The 18,384-nt window shown below is 47.9% G+C and overlaps 2 protein-coding genes and 1 pseudogene across 2 annotated transcripts; 1 reads left to right on the top strand and 2 right to left on the bottom strand.

The window, feature by feature from the left end:
- Nucleotides 1–369: 369 nt before the first annotated feature.
- LOC136544384 (protein FLX-like 1) lies at nucleotides 370–928 on the bottom strand. Its single transcript, XM_066536568.1, has 2 exons — nucleotides 870–928; nucleotides 370–679 (listed from the first exon to the last, which is right to left on the bottom strand). The coding sequence occupies exons 1-2, from the start codon at nucleotides 926–928 to the stop codon at nucleotides 370–372; spliced, it is 369 nt and encodes a 122-aa protein (XP_066392665.1).
- A 4,397-nt stretch (nucleotides 929–5,325) lies between these two features.
- Nucleotides 5,326–9,535, top strand: LOC136542383 (AAA-ATPase At3g50940-like; annotated as a pseudogene).
- Nucleotides 9,536–10,536: 1,001 nt separating this feature from the next.
- Nucleotides 10,537–18,384, bottom strand: LOC136544383 (AAA-ATPase At3g50940-like). Its single transcript, XM_066536567.1, has 4 exons — nucleotides 18,030–18,384; nucleotides 17,438–17,933; nucleotides 11,046–11,224; nucleotides 10,537–10,919 (listed from the first exon to the last, which is right to left on the bottom strand). The coding sequence occupies exons 1-4, from the start codon at nucleotides 18,382–18,384 to the stop codon at nucleotides 10,537–10,539; spliced, it is 1,413 nt and encodes a 470-aa protein (XP_066392664.1).

Here is an 18,384-nt window from a genome sequence, read left to right as displayed (position 1 = left end):
TCCACTAAATCCAAAATGCATATGCAATGAGTTAGAGCATCTAGTGGCACTTTGATAACCGTATTTCGATACGAGTTTGACCCCTCTTAATAGTACGGCTATCGAACCTAAATATGATCACACTTGCTAAGTGTCTTGATCACCGAAACAAAATGGCTCCTACCACTTATACCTTTGCCTTGAGCCTTTTGTTTTTCTCTTTTTTCTTTTCAAGTCCAAGCACTTGATCATCACCATGGCATCACCATCATCATGTCATGATCTTCATTTGCTTCACTACTTGGAATGTGCTACCTATCTCATAATCATTTTGATAAACTAGGTTAGCACTTAGGGTTTCATCAATTCACCAAAACCAAACTAGAGCTTTCAGAGGTCGATGCGCGCCCCGACGAGCAGCTGGATGTCGGCGTGGACCTGGTCGACCTCCGTGCGTGAGACGGCTACCGCCCGCGCCTCGGCTTTGATGTGCGCTGCCTGGTCGGCGAGGGCGCGCATCTCGCCCTCCCGCTCGGCGCACACCCTGGTGGCGCCGACGGAGATAGCCCAGAGCTCGTGCTGCGACGTGATGAGCTGCTGCTGGAGCGCGACGTGCGTGGCGACGAAATGCTGGTTGTCAACTAGGAGGGCTAAGGTGGGGTGCGCAACGGAGGCGGTCGAGGGGGGCGACACGCGGGTGCTGCATGAGGAGGCCCTTGTCACGCAAGGGGCGCAAGGATGGCGGTCGGTGCGGCCCCCGGTGCCCGGGCGAGGAGGTGCGGGTTGGAATCGTGAAGCTTGATGATATGAGGCCCGCGCCGGGTGGCCATCGGAGGCGGCGAAGGCGACTGGCGTGGCTGCGCTGGGGATTGTGTGGATTGGTTGCTCACCGTGGCGAGGGTAGCAGTGGATTGTGTGGATTGGTTGCTCTATCCTCGCCGTCCGACATGGTGCTGGTGGTGGTGGATGGGGGTAAGTCCACCTCCATTCTTATGCAAGGTGATTCTATCATCATAGCCAAGACCAACCAAACAACCTAAGGTTGCATTGCTGAAGCCTGTCTTAGACCGTCCTGGCTTAAAATGTAAGTCGGGTTAGCTTTAGTAAGACAACCAAGCAGACCCATACATGCCGCATGCATGAGATCCCCCACCATGTTGTCGTCGGTGCTCCTACTAGCGCAACCCTCGTCCTGGCTACTGGCTATGGCTAGGCCGGATGATTCGATGTCGTGGCTCCGGCCTCCGGCAGTCCGGCGGCGAAACAACTTTGAGTAAATATATATATTAAAAATATTAATATTTATAGTATATAATTAGTATTATTGAAAAGATATTTGAATCGAGTTTTTTCAATAAATTTATTTAAAGATATAAATATTGTACGTATTTTGTACAAATCAAGTTAAACTTAAGTCACGTTCAACAACGCCGACATTTACAGCCTGTTCGGGAGGCCGTAAATGATCGTGGATTATTTACTGCTGTCTGGTTTGGTGTGAGAGAAAAAAACACTGTTTCTAGCTGAAAATTTACGATCGTTTACGAACAAGCGAATTCAGAGACGGACGGAGTATGCCCGGCCGGACCACAGTGTGCTATGCACCGCTGACCGCAGTGCCTTGTCCGCTTGTCCCCGGGAGCCGGAGAACTGGAGAAGCATCAGTCCCGTGCACGGTCACGGAGGAAGAGGAGCTACAGTCCCGGGACAGAGGAGTACGGAAGGAATCGAACGCGCTGCTCGGGACGACGCTTTACTCAGCCAGGCTGCCACTGACGAAGTGACGAGGCCACAAGCAAAGCAGCGCGGCTCGACGGCCTGAGGTCTGACCGTCTGAGCCTCTACGGCTAGGGCTGCACCAGCGCCGCACCCAGCCACCCACCCAGGAAGCAGGAACTGATGACGTGTGTTTGGAACCAAACGATCCGTATCCGTTGGCTGCACAAGGAGAGAGGCAGAGAGAACAGAGAAGAGAGAAGAGTGCTCAGAGGCACTCTGGTTCCTGGAGGAAGAAGATGCTTCAGTAGTCGTTCGCACTGCTCATAGTCAAAATACTCCTACTCCGTATGACCATATCAGAGGAGACTGCACGCTGCTGAAGCGCGCGCGGGGCGGCACGCTGAGGTTGGAGCGGTGCCTGATTTTTTCTCTCGTCTTTTTAGGACCGGTTTGGAACGCAGCTAAACCCATTCTGAATTGAAGGAATCATCTTCTCCCTTATTGTTTGAAACAAAAGCAATACAAAACTTTTCAAAGGAATGGCAAGTGTACCTGTACTTGTGGAGGAATCTGAAAACTTGCTAACCATACTCTAGCTGATTGACTGCCTCACTCACTTGCTAACCATACTTGCGAATTTTAATTGTTTGGCTGAGGGAGCGATTCTTAAGGAGAAACTACTCCAACAAACATTGGCAAACGTCCCATAATACTAATGTATATCTAATATTATATAAATGGACAAAGTTTCTCTCCACATTTTTTTGTCGTCAACCAATCACACTGCACGTCACTCTCCCTCGATCGCACCTAACTATTGTCATCACATTTTCAATCCACAAATCCAACACATGACTCGTTTCCAATCCAAACCAGCGTAATCTAGATCTAACGTGAGACCACGTTTTGATCAATAAAGCGTCTAACAATGATACAGAGTTCGATTTCAAGACGTCGTAGAATAGATGACATTGTTCAGTTGACTCCACGCCAAGTTATATGTTTTTTTTTAACACACAAATATATTTGCCTAAAAGTACCCTATATAGATATTTTTAAGAAAGATTAACATTGGATATAGATCTTCACACCTAAAAAGACCATAAAGTCATCATCTACCTAGTAATATCAAATCCCTATCTATGCTTACACGTCCACGTTCTTGTTCGATATGAACCCCTTCCACGTCCAATATCTCATCATTTTTTATACGAAGTCTCGATCCGCGCGTGCAAATAAAGTCTTCGTGTGGGGGGCGCACAGGCGCAGCGCTTCACCTAGAACGCATCGAGCCGTCAGCTGTTTGGTGCGGCTCCCGCACCGCTCCAGCTTCGGCTCCGGCAGCGGAGCCGCACCAAACAACGCAGGCCAGATGAGCGCTTCTGTCTTGGAATGGGTGAAGAGGAGTTGTTTTTACGTACGACAGGCGGAGCTGGGATTGGGGCTTCGGCGAAAGGGCTCCGGCTCCGGCGCAGGAGCACACGGAGCGGAGCCCCGCCAAACAGCATTACTCGTGCCAAGAAGATTTTCAACTCTAACAACAACGAGCCATAGCGCTCCGTGAGACCCCGTTCTTGCCATTAAGGCTGCTAGCCTCGTCCGTGAAGACGTGGACGGGAAGGAAGCCGCTGCCAAATCAAAGCTGCAAGGAGCTTCTGGAGCTTGACTCCTTAACTAACAGCCTTGGCCATGAGGCAATGACCAAGATATGCATGCATTAGAACGAACGGAGGAACAAGTTGCCAGTTGACTGCCTATAAAAAGGCACCTGGGCATCATCGAGGTGGACACGCAAAACATAACTTGCTCTTAGAGTCTTAGTCCTAACTAGCTACAGTAGAAGTGTGTCAGGTACTAATATTAGGGTACCCGAAGAGTAGGAGCTCATGACCGTCGAAATGTTGATTCGTCCTCGCGATCAAGAGCGCGACTACACCGCTTGCCGGGTCACTCCTTGTCCGTCCACCGAGACCATGGGCCCCGCCCCAAGCTGACTCCCGAGGGGTGGCTCTGCCTCGCCCGACGTCTGGGAGCGGACTCCGCCTCGCCCGACCCCCGGGGACTGGCTCCGCCTCGTCCGACGTCCGAGGGCTGGCTCCGCCTCACCCGATGTCTGCGGGTAGACTCCGCCTCGCCCGACGTTCGGGGGCTGGCTCCACCTCGCCCGACGTCTGAGGTCTGGCTCCGCCTCGCTCGACGTTCGGGGGCTGGCTCCGCCTCGCCCGACGTCCGGGGTCTGGCTCCGCCTCGCACGATGTCTGATGGCAAACTCCGTCTCGCCCGACGTCCAGGCGCCGGCTCTACCTCGCTCGACGTCTGTGCGCTGCTCCTTCATAACTACGCGCGCAGATAAGGCAAGGCACTCAAGTCAACCGTAATACCGAGGACCATACCCTGCGCGCCTGCCGAAAAGTACCGTCAGGATATGACAAGACGAGCGCTTTAAAGCCCTTCTGAGCATGTCAGAGCCCGAACAGTGTTGTGGGCGCCGCCATTTGCCCTCGGACGCGGATCCTGACGGAAGAATACAACAACCACTACGGTCTAGGAGGAGACTCGCATCCTCTACAGTGATGGACTCACGGTCACTACGCCGTCTGCTCCCCGTAGGGTCGTGGATCAACACCCTGGTCCGTCGCGCCGCCCGCCGGGACGGGATGGGAGGTGACCACTTGTTGATCAAGCCAGAGCGTGGCATCGTCAGCGGACAGACGCCCAGCATGGAGCTATCCCTGGCACCGTCTGCCTTTATCAGTAGGGCTCGCTCAGAGGAAAAGAAAGATCCAGCACCATCGAAGGACCTTCTTTGGCTCTAGTTTTTCTTTTCTCTCCCATCTATAAATCTCTGTTTCCCCTTGGTCTATAAAAGGGAAGGCCGGGCACCCCACTAAAGGGACGGGTCAATAGAACACACCACGCATAACATAACACACAGCCGAGCAGTAACTAAGCTCTCAGCGCCCTTTCAACCTTTCCATCAGAGACTTGGGACATGTCCCTCTCTCGTCCATTTGTAACCCCTACTACGAACCTTTCAGTGCAAATAACATGAGCAGCAGCTACGAACTGGACGTAGGGACATTCTGCCCGAACCAGTATAAACCTTGTGTCTTTTTAGCACACTATCCGGGTCAGACGCGCAAATAAACAAATTTACTCGTTGGTGCTTACTCGAAACACCGACAAAGTGCACAAAAACTACGATCGCCTATTTTTGTGCTCTACTTTGCTGATGTCCTATAGAAAATCCCTTGTTTTCCTGATTTTTGTTCGCTTGAACTTATCAGTCTGGCTTATCTGTCATGAAACAGTGTTTTCCTCTCACAGCAAATTAGCTTCAGCTAACTTATCAGCCGCAAAAATTATCAGCCGAATAGCTAGTTTATACCTAATCATTTACCCACACATGGGCATTACCCTACTATAATAAAAAGGGCAAGTACAAGTAGCCATGGGCAAAGGCAACTACGCGGGCCTGTTCGGCTGGTACTAAAGCTGGCTGATAAGTCGGCTGAAGCTATTTTACCTCTCGCAGCAAATCATCTTCAGCTAACTTATCAGCCGCAAAAATCATCAGCCGAATAGCTGGTTTATGCCTAATCATTTACCCACACATGGGCATTACCCTACTATAATAAAAAGGGCAAGTACAAGTAGCCATGAGCAAAGGCAACTACTGTTCGGCTGGTACTAAAGCTGACCGATAAATTGGCTGAAGCTATTTTACTATAAGAAAAAAATAATGTGAATTATAGCCGATAAGCCGGGCGATAAGTAAGCCAACATGCTTTCAAGACATGCAGAATCATGATAAGAAAAAGACACATGCAGAAGAAAAAAAACTAAGATACGGACGCCTATATACCTGAGCCACCTTGGGGCAGGGCTGGGGCTGCAGGGACATTTCCCATTTTTGTGACGGCGAGCGTCGAGCGTACCAAGCTGAAGGTCAGCTCCCGTCCCGCGTGGTTGTGGGCTGAGCTCCCGGGTCCCGAGCAGGCACAGCACCTCGTCGGTGCGGGGAAGAAGGGAGGGATCTCTCGACGGTCATGTCGTCGCCGTCGTACGCGAAGGCGGTGGACGCATACAAGAAGGCGGTGACCGCGGCGGCCACGGTGTCCGCGTACACCGTTCTGGCGCGCGACCTCCTCCCCTACGAGCTCCGCGCCGCGGCGCTCTGGGCCGTGTCCACCTTCCGCGACCGCCTCCTGCCGCCCCCGAAGCCGCGCCGCATCAAGACCATCCTCATCAGCCGGTACGGCGACGGGAGCCACGTGGAGAACCGCTTCTTCTGGGACGCGCGCGCGTACCTCGCCACGCCGCACGCGCATCGACCCGAACGTTCTGAGCCGGCTCTGCCTCACCTTCGGCGGCGCCAGGCAGATGCTCTCCATGGTGCCCGGCGACAAGATGACCGTCGTCTTCGAGGGCGTCGAGTTCACCTGGACCTTGACCTCCTCCTCCCGGGCCGCTGACAGGGACAGCATGGACGGGCGCGCCCACAGCCCTTGGCCGCCGGACTCGCTGGCGCTAACCTTCGACGCGGAGCAGACGGAGGTGGCGCTGCGCAGGTATGTGCCCTTCATCATGATGGCGGTGGACGGGACGCGGCATCGGGAGCGCGCGCTCCAGATCTTCATGAACAAGCAGTGGTCCTGGGAAGGCATCAGGCACCAGCTCCCGGCTACGTTCGACACGGTCGCCATGGACCCGGCGCTGAAGCAGTCCGTCATCGCCGACCTGGACCGCTTCCTGAGGAGGAGGAACTACTACCGGCGTATTGGCAAGGCGTGGAAGCGCGGGTACCTACTGTACGGCCCGCCGGGCACCGGCAAGTCGAGCCTGGTCGCCGCCATGGCCAACTACCTCCGCTTCAACCTCTACGACCTCGACCCCTCCCACGTGGACTCCAACACCTCGCTGCAGAAGCTGCTCACGGCCATGCCCAACAAGTCCATCCTTGTCATCGAGGACATTGACTGCTGCTTCAGCACCAAGTCGAGGGAAGGCACCAACCAGCGCAAGGAGCAGCGCACCAAGGACGACGATGGTGATAGCGAGTACGAAGACTATTCTTCCACAGATGAGCCTCCAGCTCCACCAAGAGCTCGCTACCACACGGTATAAGATATTTCATTTCCCTTTAATTATTTTGCAGAGCAAACACAATTTTCTGACAACATTTCTTTGCCCGGAACGAATGCCATCCAGGGACCTTCGCCGCGGCAGGGCATAACCCTGTCCAGCCTGCTCAACTTCATCGACGGGCTGTGGTCGCCCAGCGGCGAGGAGCGCAGCATCATCTTCACCACCAACTACAAGGACCGCCTCGACCCGGCGCTGCTGCGGCCGGGGCGGATGGACATGCACATCTACATGGGCTACTGCGGCTGGGAGGCCTTCAAGACGCTGACCCGGAACTACTTCCTCGTCGACGACCACGCGCGGTTCCCGGAGATCCAGGAGCTGCTCTCGGAGGTGGAGGTGACGCCGGCCGAGGTGTCGGAGATGCTGCTGCGCAGCGAGGACCCCAACGTCGCGCTGCAGGAGTTCGTGGAGCTCCTCCAGGACAAGAAGAAGCAGGGGAGTCGCACATCCAAGTAGTGCATCTGCATCAAGAGCCAATATTGATGCTTTCTGGTTAGTATTTTGTTAGCTGTCCTAGTAATCTCTATCTTCGATGGCCAACTGTTAGCTGCTGTTGTGGTCGTTCCGTTGTGGGTGAATGTGTGAACCTCTCCAATGGTTTAAGAACTGCTTTGGCCTATTCAGTCTGCATAACTGGAGCTCACTTGCTTGTACTGTTAGTGTAACTAGTGTTAAAGAAATTAATTAGGTGTTCTAGATGTTGGTAGCTTGAATGGGGAAAAGATGCAAGGTTGTTGAATTAAGGTGCCGTTCGAAACACGAATCGGTTTTGATTCTACCAAAAAAAACGGCAGAAACCCTGCCAAACACAGCAACAGCGAAACGTTTCAGGGTTCACATGGATTCTAGTTTCGGTATTGGGTACTGATAATCATAGTTTTTTTCAGTCGTAATCTTTTCTTAGTGCAACAAATTACAAATGGTTTGGATTGAAGGTGTTCTTCACCCACAAAAAGTTAGGAATTTTTCGGAAGCATATTTCATTTATATGATTTTTTTACATAAAAATGCTCTTTCAAGAATTAGAATCCTGGCTAACATCCAAATAGCTTTACAAGGTCATTTTGATTCATCACCTAAAATGTTTTTAAGAGAATATTGATCCAAAACGTTTCTATAAGAATCTGAATATCTACAAAACGCACCTTAAGTTGTGAAAAAATTGCCTAGTCCACATTGCTCCCCTAGATAGTTCATCTTTTTTTTTTCCGGATGTGTTGGAAACCAGCCTAGGACTAGGCCTTAATGGGCTTCGTTGGGCCAAGGCCTAGGCCTTAGTAAGGGCCCAGAGTAGCCGAGCCCTAGGTTTGCCCCCTGAATGTAAGACTTACTTTCTCACTAATGTTTTTTGTGTTCCCCTAAAAAAAACTAATGTTTTTTTAGGTCTCGTATTTTGAGTTGTGCGGATTAGACGTTTGTGTAGATCGCGGTAACCATGGCGTTGTTTACACTACATCTCCACCTAGGAAAAAGGGTCTCCTCATCCCACGTGCACAGATAAATTGTTGCTCCACACCACAAATGGAGGGTCGCCACTTGAAAGGCCACGTCGTCTTCATCGGATGATTGCAAAGAGAAGTGCTCCAGCTCACAATAACTAGAGCTCTCATGGAAACATATGACCCTAATAAGCACTACATTTGTCACTTGATCATCTCTTTTCTCTCATCTAAGCTCATGGGTAATTAAAGATGGAACCAACACTAGGTTTTGGGACTACACATGGGTAGGAGATAAGCCTCTGAAATTTAAATATCCATCCTTATATAATATAGTGCGGGATCCTCACGCAACAGTCTCAAAAGTGATGACTACTGGCCCACTAAACATCTCTTTTAGAAGGGCTCTGGTGGATAATAAACTTGCAGAATGGCTTAGTTTAGTAGCACGGATCTCAAATATCGAATTGGTGGAAGGTTCTGATTACTTCAGATGGAGTTTAACCAAATCTGGGTTATTCTCTGTCCGCTCTATGTATCTCTATCTTATAGATACACCCTTTTCGTCATAGGAAGATCTGGAAGATAAAAATTCCTCTAAAAATTAAAATCTTTCTTTGGTTCTTGCAAAGGGGTGTCGTCTTAACCAAAGACAACCTCGCTAGGAAAAATTGGAAGGGGAGTCAGAAGTGCATCTGCTGTAATGGAAATGAAACTATCCAACACTTGTTCCTAGACTGTCCCCTTACCAAAATGATATGGAGGATTATCTTTTTTGCTACTAGTCTGACCCAACCAAGATCAATCAGCCACATGTTTGGTAATTGGCTAACTAATCAAAATAAAAGGATTAGAAATTTGATTTGGGTGGGGGTGGCTGCCATGTTTTGAGCTATTTGGAGATGCCGTAATGATGTTGTTTTTAATCAAATGAGATCTAACTCTATGATGCAGGTAATTTTCAGAGGAGCATACTGGTTACGCTCTTGGGCCCAGCTGCAGCGTGATGAGATAGCCAAGGACGCGCTCTCTACGATGAGCAAGAAATTAGAAATAATTGCTTTAGAGATATCCAATAAAGGATGGAAACATTTATACTATTTGAATTAGCGTCCGGGTCGATCTATAAGACTGGCTCTCTCTTTTTCCTCCAAAACTTTGTAATAATGGGTTGTGTACATCTATAGATGTAGAGGCCGGATATTGTTTTATCCATTACTAAAAAAATCTAAGCTCATGTATTCTCCTCAGGCTTCGCAAAGGCCAAACAACACCAAAAGAACCCCACAGGGTGGGTTCTTTATAACCCAACACCTCGGAGAGAGCCATTGTCAATCCTTTGAAAAAATGCTCCAATTATCACCTATAAAATAAGTTGTTCGGATAATTTGCGAACCTTGGACCAATAGTCTGGTGTGTGCATCTGTACAATGCACCTCCAACGGCTAGTTCTAACACCTCAACGGTTATCTAGGCCTCGTTTAGATTGCGAAAAAAAGTGAACCCGATGAATAGTACCACTTTCGTCTTATTTGGTAAATATTGTTCAATCGTGGACCAACTAGGCTCAAAAGATTCATCTCGTGATTTTTAACTAAACTGTATAATTAGTTATTTTTTTTACCTACATTTAATACTCCATGCAAGCAGTTAAAAATTGATGTGATGGAGAGAGAGTGAAAAAACTTGGGAATTTGGATGGCATCTAAACAAGGCCCTAACATCTTGTCTAGTGTTTGAGTACACATGGGTCAATAGCGTGGACCACATGCGCCATCGCGATTCAATTACTTGAGTGCAGGAGGCACACAGGCGGAGGTGGAGGGGGGAGGTGTTGAAACAAAAAAAAAAAACGCTTGAGTGTGTGAAAAACGGACGCCAAAACCATATGCAAAGTGCAGAGCGTGCATAAATAGTTACTAGTTTGAGGGGAGATTTAGCAACAATTTTAGGGAGTTGTTTTAAAAAAAATGTTGCAGGACCTTTTTATTTCCTTTTTGCAATAATAAAATCGAAATAGCATTAAAAAAACTTTTGTAGATGCTTTCAAATATTGTTAATTCCACCGGCTGCACAACGAAAGCTCTTGACGCTGAGATCACACCGTCAAAGACGGAGAGATAGATAAACATCGTACTATCATATTTAGTTTGTGAAATATCGTCTTTGCTTTTTTTATAGGCAGGTGAATCAGCAAATCCCAAATTAATTTTGATGCGATCGCATCTCTTCTCTGCTTCCATTCAATTACTCATGCCTTCCCCGCATCTCCTGTTTGCTTCCCCTGCTTCTTCTCCTCGAGGAACTCCTTGAGTCCCTGGAGCGCGACGTCGACGTCCTCGCTCCGTAGCAGCATCTCCGACACCTCGGCCGGCGTCACCTCCACTGCCGAGAGCAGCTCCTGTATCTCTGGGAACAGCACGTGGTCGTCGACGAGGAAGTAGTTCAGAGCCAGCGTCTTGAATGCCTCCCAGCCGCAGTAGCCCATGTAGACGTGCATGTCCATCCGGCCCGGCCGGAGCAGTGCTGGGTCGAGGTGGTCCTTGTAGTTGGTGGTGAAGACGATGATGCGCTCCTCGCCGCTGGTCGACCACAGCCCGTCGATGAAGTTGAGCAGCCCGGACAGTGTTATGCCCTCTCTCTGCTGACGCTGGAAAAGATACTACACAGATCAAACAAAGAGCAATTCTGGTGCTAATAATGATTGATTATACTAATTCACAATCAAATCTCTTACCTTGGAGTAGCGATATTCATCGTTTGGTGGAGGGTCATGCGACGCATCTGATGGGTCTTCATCGTCGCCGCTCTTCTCTAGGTCGCCACGGCTTGTTGCGCTGAAGCAGCAGTCGATGTCCTCGATGACAAGGATGCACTTGTTGGACATGGATGTGAGCAGCCGCTGCAGCGAGGAGTTGGAGTCCACCTTGGAGAGATCTGCTAGATTGATGTCCACCAAGAAGTAAGTTCGGATCCGTTTGTAAAAAAGTAGAATAAGAAAGACAGTGAATCTTGTTTGAACTATTAATGAAAAACAGAGGTTGGTACAATAGTTAGCAAGTAAAATGGGCTTTTTATTGGGGATAGAGGGACTTGACTTGAACCCTCACAATTTAGAAAGTCGACGGATCGACTATATAATATACTATAAATTTCATTGTTGTCGGAATTGACATGTAGAATGGGGTTCTCTCTCAATTGGGCCTTTGGATCCGTACCCTGATCGGAGGCGCCCAACCGCTCCATAGTTAGTGGGCCCCCCGTCGCACAGTGTCATAAAAGGGGAGGTGGGGGCCGGGGCACAAGGACGAGAATCACCTGAGCTGCCAAACGCCCCACCTACAGTCCCTAAACCCTAAGTAGATCTAGTGAGGGGGTGTTGCCAGCGATGGAAAGACCGCCACCGCCGCCATTGCGTCCGCGACTTCACCGCCGGACCTCACCACGCCACCAACAAGTACCCCATGGCAAGCTCGTCTTCTATGAAGGCGGCCGATGGTTTGCACCTCCGCAACCCCTCTCTCTCTCTCTCTCTCTCTCTCTCTCTGTTTCTCGCACTAGCATGTTCTAGGGTTTGCTATTCAATCCGATGTGAGTATGTATGCTAGATCTATGGCTAGATGATCATATTAATCTATCAATGGTATCAATCGTCTAACTAGGCGTAGATCTAGGTCATCGGGGTAGAAAACCGAGTAGAAGAGTAAAAGAAGGGGATTCGATTTAAAGAAAAGGATCGGACTTCAACCCGAAACCCTAACCCTAACCCTAACCCTAGAATAAGGACGAAGGAGGGGAGGACCTACCCGGACTCTCGGCAGCGCGTCACCACTGCCGTCGCGCAGGTAGAATCCCACCGTCATGCGGGAAGGAGCTCCGTCGCCGCCTCATCGACGCGCGGGGAGAAGCCGAGGCGCGCTCGCCGCCATGCGCGTGAGCCCGGCCGAGGGCACCATCAGAGGACCGCTCGACGGCGGCCCGCTCACCCACTAGGGAGTGCGCTATCCGGCTAAGGGACCTACGACAGCACCGATAAAATCTTGGGTTTTTGGGGCCGTGCTCCACCGTAGCGAGTATGGGGGATGAGGGCACCGTCGCCTAGATCGCTCGACGGCAGCACACTTAGCCTAGGGCGAGCGCGCGTCGACGAGGGGACCGGCGGCGGTGCCGCTGCGTTGCTCTCTCTTTTCTCTTCCGGCTGCGCTAAGGCATACATTGGTGGCGGTATCAGAGAGCACATACTGAAGATGAGCAACACGGCTTCGAAGCTGAAGCCAATGGATTTGGGGCTCAAGAATGAGTTCCTTATTCATTTGGTTTTTGCTTCCTTGCCCAAAGAATATGAAATATTTGTTGTGAACTACAACATGCAGCCTGATAAGTGGGATATAGAGAAGCTCATTGTAATGTGTGTTCAAGAAGAGGAGAGGCTAAAAAGCTCATAGGGTGACTCTGCTAACCTTATGAAGGACAACAAGAAGAAGAACTTTAATAAAAATGCCAAACCTCAAGAAAAAACCCCTCAGAATGCACATCAGAAGAACAACAAGGCTCAAGTTGAGAAGGATCGATGTAAATTGTGCAAGAAGCATGGATATTACCAGAGGGACTGTCTAAACTTTATGAAGAGACTTCTGAAGAGAGGGATTCCGTACGAGGAGGACCCTGCAAAGAGGTGAAAGAAGAATTAAAGTTACAAATGGAGTTGAAGCTGAAGTTAATGCCATTAGAGATCTCTCTAGAATTAAATGATGGTTTTAGACTTCAACTTTTAGATATTCTTTGTGTACCCTCTTTGCGTGGAAACTTAATAAGTGTCTGACGACTTGATGATGGTTATGACTGCCATTTTGGTAATGACAAATGTTGAATTGTGTGTAATAATAAGTGTATTGGTCTTGCCTTCCGACAAGACAAGCTTTATTTATTATCACTATCTGATAATGTGAATGTTGTGAACACTGAGAATGAGATTGCTTCGTCGTCTATGAATGCAATAAATAAGCGGAAGAGAGTGCATGATATATCTTCAAAATTATGGCACTGTCATTTAGGCCATATTTTGAGAGGGAGAATTGAGCGATTGATTAAAAAATCAATTCTTCCGTATTTAGATTTTTCAGATTTAGAGCAATGCATTGATTGCATAAAAGGAAATTATGTTAAGAAAATAAAGAAAGATAGTTCACACAAACATATATGGTCCTTTTCCTGTAAAAAGTGTGGATGGTTATGATTCATTTATAACATTTACGGATGATTATTCTCGTTTTGGCTATATTTATCCAATTAAGGAAAGATCGGAAGCGTTGAATAAATTTAAGATATTTAATGCTAAAGTAGAAAATTAGCACAACTTAAATATTAAGGTAGTAAGATCTGACCATGGGGGAGAGTACTACGGTCGACACACCCTATATGTCTAAGTTCCTGGATCTTTTGTAAGGTTCTTACAGGAAAATGGCATAGTTGTCTAGTATTCTACACCGGGCGAGCCTCAGCAGAATGGAGTAGCTAAAAGACGTAACCGTATCTTAATGGATATGGTGAGAAGCATGATAAGTTACTCTACTCTACCGATAAGTTTATGGATGGATACGTTAAAAACCGCCATTCAAATTCTTAATCGAGTGCCAAGCAAATCGGTGCCCAAAACACCGTATGAGTTGTGGACAGGAAATGAACCCTCACTTAACTATTTACGTTTATGGGGTTGTTCAGCTGAGGCTAAAGTCTTTAACCCAAACATAGGGAAGCTAGACTCTAAGACAGTCAGTTGCCATTTCATTGGCTATCTAGAAAAATCAAAAGGTTAGCGCTTTTATTGTCCTGACAGACAATCGCCTAAACAGATTAAACAGCTATTTAAACGGTCAGTAAACGGTAAACGGTGATAAACTATTTTGTTTAGGGGGTAAACGAAAATTAAACAGTTGACCGTGTAAACAATCAAAAATAAAAAAAATGGTCTAAACGGCCTAAATGGAACGGAGATAAACAACATTAAACGGGCTAAACAACTGTTTAAACGGCTGTTTAGACGAACACGAGGTAAATCTAGTTTAGTTTTGTATAAATAAATTTGTATACTTAAGTTTATTATATTTATAAATATGTACACTTGATATGTTATATGAATAAATATCTATATTTAGTTCTTTTTACATGCATAAATATATATATATACCAAAATAATTAATTTTTACTCGGATAAATATGTATAAATGTTAGAATACTTGATTTTTTACATGCACATATATAATTATATGTATTTTTTTTTAAAAATACAAAACCGTTTAGACCGTTTAACTTCGTTTAAACACCGTGTAAACAGCCTAAACGCTAAACGAAAGACGACCGTGTAAAGACCGTTTATCATTTAGAAAAAAAACATTGGTTTGTAGAAACCAGACATAATATGTTCTTGGAGGATGACATGATAAGGGAGAGCATGGTAGCGCGAGAAATTAATTTTGAAGAGAAACAGGTATACGTGCCCACTCCAATGGTTCAGGAACCATTCTTCACGCTACCTGTTGTTGCTGTACCAACAATGCAAGACACTATAGTAACAACACATGTTGTTATTTCTTCTGTGGCAACAATGAATGAACATGAGGAACCTGTCTTTCAGGATCCTTTAAAACGCGTTGTCACACACGAGGAAGAGCAACAACAGCCTCATATAGAACAAGCGTCATCTAACGAGGCCCCTAGAAGATATCAAAGAGTCAGGAGATCAACCATTCCTGATGACTATAAAGTTTATGAATGTGAGGAATTTTAAATAGAGGGTGATCCTACCTCATTTGAAGAAGCTATGTGAAGCACTCACTCATCAAAGTGGCTCGAAGCCATGGAAGATGAAATGAAATAAATGAAAACCAACGATGTTTTAGGACTTAGAAATAATTTCTAAAGGAGCCAAGACAGTAGGCTGTAAATAGGTCTACAAAACCAAACATAACTACAAAGAGAATATAGAAAGATTCAAAGCGCGACTTATGGTGAAAGGCTTCACGCAAAGAGAAGGTATAGATTATAATGAGACATTTTCTCCAGTCTCATGTAAGGATTCTTTTAGAATCATAATAGCACTTGTAGCGCATTACAATTTAGAATTACATCAGATGGATGTAAAGACGACGTTCCTAAACAGAGATCTGGAGAAAAATGTTTACATGGCACAACTGAAATATTTTATTGTGGAAGGAAAAGAATGTATGGGATGCCGCCTGAAGAAATCCATTTATGAATTAAAACAAGCTTCAAGACAGTAGTATTTGAAGTTTAATAGTACAATAAGAAAGTTTGGGTTTCAAGAAAATATAGAGGACAATTGCGTTTATGCAAAGTTTAAGAATAAGAAATATATTTTTCTAGTCTTATATGTGGATGACATCTTGCTCGCTAGCGGTGATGTTAATCTACTACTAGAAACAAAGAAGTTCTTGTCCTCGAAGTTTGATATGAAGGATCTCGGTGAAGATTCGTTCGTCCTATGAATAGAGATTCATCGAGATAGAGAAAAGGGGGTTTTAGGATTATCACAAAAGACATACTTAGAAAAAAGTTCTAAAGAAATACACTATGCAAAATGATAAGTCTTCACCTGCTCCCATAGTCAAGGGCGATGGATATGGAGAATTTCAATGTCCTAGGAACTAATATGAGATCGATCAAATGAAAGCGGTTTCATATAGTTCAGCTGTCGAAAGTTTACAGAATGCTCAAGTGTGTACTCGCTCTGACTTAGCATTTGTTAACAGGTTACTTGGTAGATATCAGAATAATCTAGGAATGGAACACTAAAAATTAGTAAAGAAAGTTTTACGTTACCTACAAGGTACGAAGGGTCTCATGCTAACGTATAGAAGATCTGATTCCCTATACATTGAGGGGTATACAGATTCTAATTATGCGAGAGGTGACAGAAAGTCCACATCAGGATACATATTCACTCTCGCAGGAGAAACTATATCGTGGAAAAGCTCAAAGCAAACCATCACTACATCGTCCACAATATATGCCGAGTTTGTAGCATGTTATAAGCCCACATGACAGGTGAATTGGGTAAAGAAATTCATGCTCGGGTTGAAAGTGGTAGACGACATACATAAGCCACTTAAGTTATACTGCGATAATAATCCAGCAGTATGTTATGCTCATAACAATAAGTTAGGTGGTGCTGCCAAACACATTGACATAAAGTATTATGTTGTGAAAAACAAAATCCGGGATCATATAATTAGTCTTGAGCATATAAGAACAGAAAAGATACTCGCGGATCCGCTTACAAAAGACTTACCACCCAGCGTATTTAGAGAACACTTAACCGGCATGGGTTTAAGAGAAAGTCTAGGATTCCTAGACAATAAGGACCTAGTTGAGAATCTGTTTCAAAATAGAGAGATGCATTGTAGCTGTTTAATCTAATAGCAACAGACTGTGATGATGAGGCACGCTCTATGTACTGATCTGTGATGGAATGAGAATAAGATAAAGCAAGTAAGGCCCCGTTCGCTTCGCTGAAAAACAAGCCGAAATACTGTTTCGGCTGATTTATCGTGAGAGAAAAATATTATTTCGACTGAAAAAACAAACTGAAAAGTATGAATTACAAGAGAAGCGAACAGAACCTAAGTTGAGTTTATGTCATAAGGTGAGATCAAGGGAGAGAATGTTAGATTGATCTCCACTAATTGGCCCTGGACTCTTAGATCCGTGTCCTGATCGGGAGCGTCCAACCGCTCCATGGTTGGTGGGCTCCCGTCGTACAGCGCCATAAAAAGAGAGGTGGGGGCCGAGGCACAAGGACGAGAATCACCTGAGCTGCCAGACAGCCTACCTATAGTCCCTAAACCCTGAGCCGATCTGGTGAGGGGGCGTTGCCAGCAACGAGAAGACCACCACCGGCCACCGCCGCCTCTACACCGCCGTCACTGCGTCCGCGACTTCACCGTCGGACCTCACCGCGCCACCAACAAGTACCCCATGGGAAACTCGTCTTATACGAAGACGGCCGATGGTTTGCATCTCTGCAACCCCTCTCTCTCTCTTCTTCTCTGTTTTTCACACTAGCATGTTCTAGGGTTTACTATTTAATCCGATACCAGTATGTATGCTAGATCTTTGGTTAATCTATAAGATCCAGGTCATAGAGGTTGAACCGGCGGTAGCACGCCATGGCGGTGACGAGGCTGGTCTTGCCGGTGCGTGGGCCGTAGAGCAGGTACCCGCGCTTCCACGCCTTGCCGATGCGCCTGTAGTAATCCTTGCTCTTGAGGAAGCGGTCGAGGTCAGCGATGATGGACCGCTTGTGGTCCAGGGCCATGGCGAGCGTGTCGAACGTGGCTGGGTGGTGGTAGCTGCTGCCGCGCCACGACCCGTAGTCGCTCGAGAAGATCTTGAGGGTGCGCTCCCGCCGCCGCGCCGCCTCTGCGGTCGCCGCTATGAACGGGATGTACCGTTTGAGCGCCATGTCCGTGTGCTCCGCATCGAAGGTGAGCTCCAGCGACGTCACGGGGTCGTTGCTGCCATTGGTCTGTCCCTGTCCGCCGGTCATCCACGTGAACTTGACGCCCTCGAAGACGTCCGTCATCCTGTCGCCGGCTTCCAAGGACAGGACGTGCCTCCCGCCGCCGTCATCTTCGGCTTCGGCTTCGCGGCCGCCGGCGTCTCCGTATTCGAAGTCGAAGTCGTAGTCGTAGTCTCCGCCGCCACCGCGGCCGACGGCGCTGCGGCGGGCGATGCAGACCCGCGTCGTGGCGTGCGGATCGATCCGGGTGGCGAGGTAGGCGCGCGCGTCCGCGAAGAGCCCGTTGTCGCCGCCGCGGCTCTCCTGGTCGAACCGCTTGATGACGAAGCTCCGGCGCTGCGGCGGCGCGCGCAGCTTGGCGCCTCCACGCAGCAGGAAATCGGCGGCCCAGCGCGCGGCCTCGCGCAGCTCGTCGGGGAGCAGCTCCCGCGCCATGCCGCGCGCCAGCACGGCGTACGCGGTCACCGTGGCGGCCGTGGCCGCCGCCTTCTTGTAGGTCTCAAGCACCTTGCCGTAGGACGGCAACGATGCCGCTACCGCCTTCGACTTCGACGGATCCAT

Source organism: Miscanthus floridulus, chromosome 3 (genome assembly GCF_019320115.1).
Source record: "Miscanthus floridulus cultivar M001 chromosome 3, ASM1932011v1, whole genome shotgun sequence".
Lineage (NCBI taxonomy): Eukaryota > Viridiplantae > Streptophyta > Magnoliopsida > Poales > Poaceae > Miscanthus > Miscanthus floridulus.
The sequence above is the reverse complement of the archived record's forward strand: the minus strand, read 5'-3'. Positions and strand labels throughout refer to the sequence as shown.

What these genes read in the sequence shown, in the direction of transcription:
- LOC136544384 (XM_066536568.1), bottom strand. Translation starts at nt 928, where the DNA reads ATGTCGGACGGCGAGGATAGAGCAACCAATCCACACAATCCACTGCTA. An exon ending in CCACTGCTACCCTCGCCACG is followed by an intron (nt 680 to 869) that starts GTGAGCAACCAA and finishes CTCCTCATGCAG; the next exon opens with CACCCGCGTGTCGCCCCCCT.
- LOC136544383 (XM_066536567.1), bottom strand. Translation starts at nt 18,384, where the DNA reads ATGGATCCGTCGAAGTCGAAGGCGGTAGCGGCATCGTTGCCGTCCTAC. An exon ending in GACGCGGGTCTGCATCGCCC is followed by an intron (nt 17,934 to 18,029) that starts GCCGCAGCGCCG and finishes CCGAAGCCGAAG; the next exon opens with ATGACGGCGGCGGGAGGCAC. An exon ending in GTCGCATGACCCTCCACCAA is followed by an intron (nt 10,920 to 11,045) that starts ACGATGAATATC and finishes AGCAGAGAGAGG; the next exon opens with GCATAACACTGTCCGGGCTG.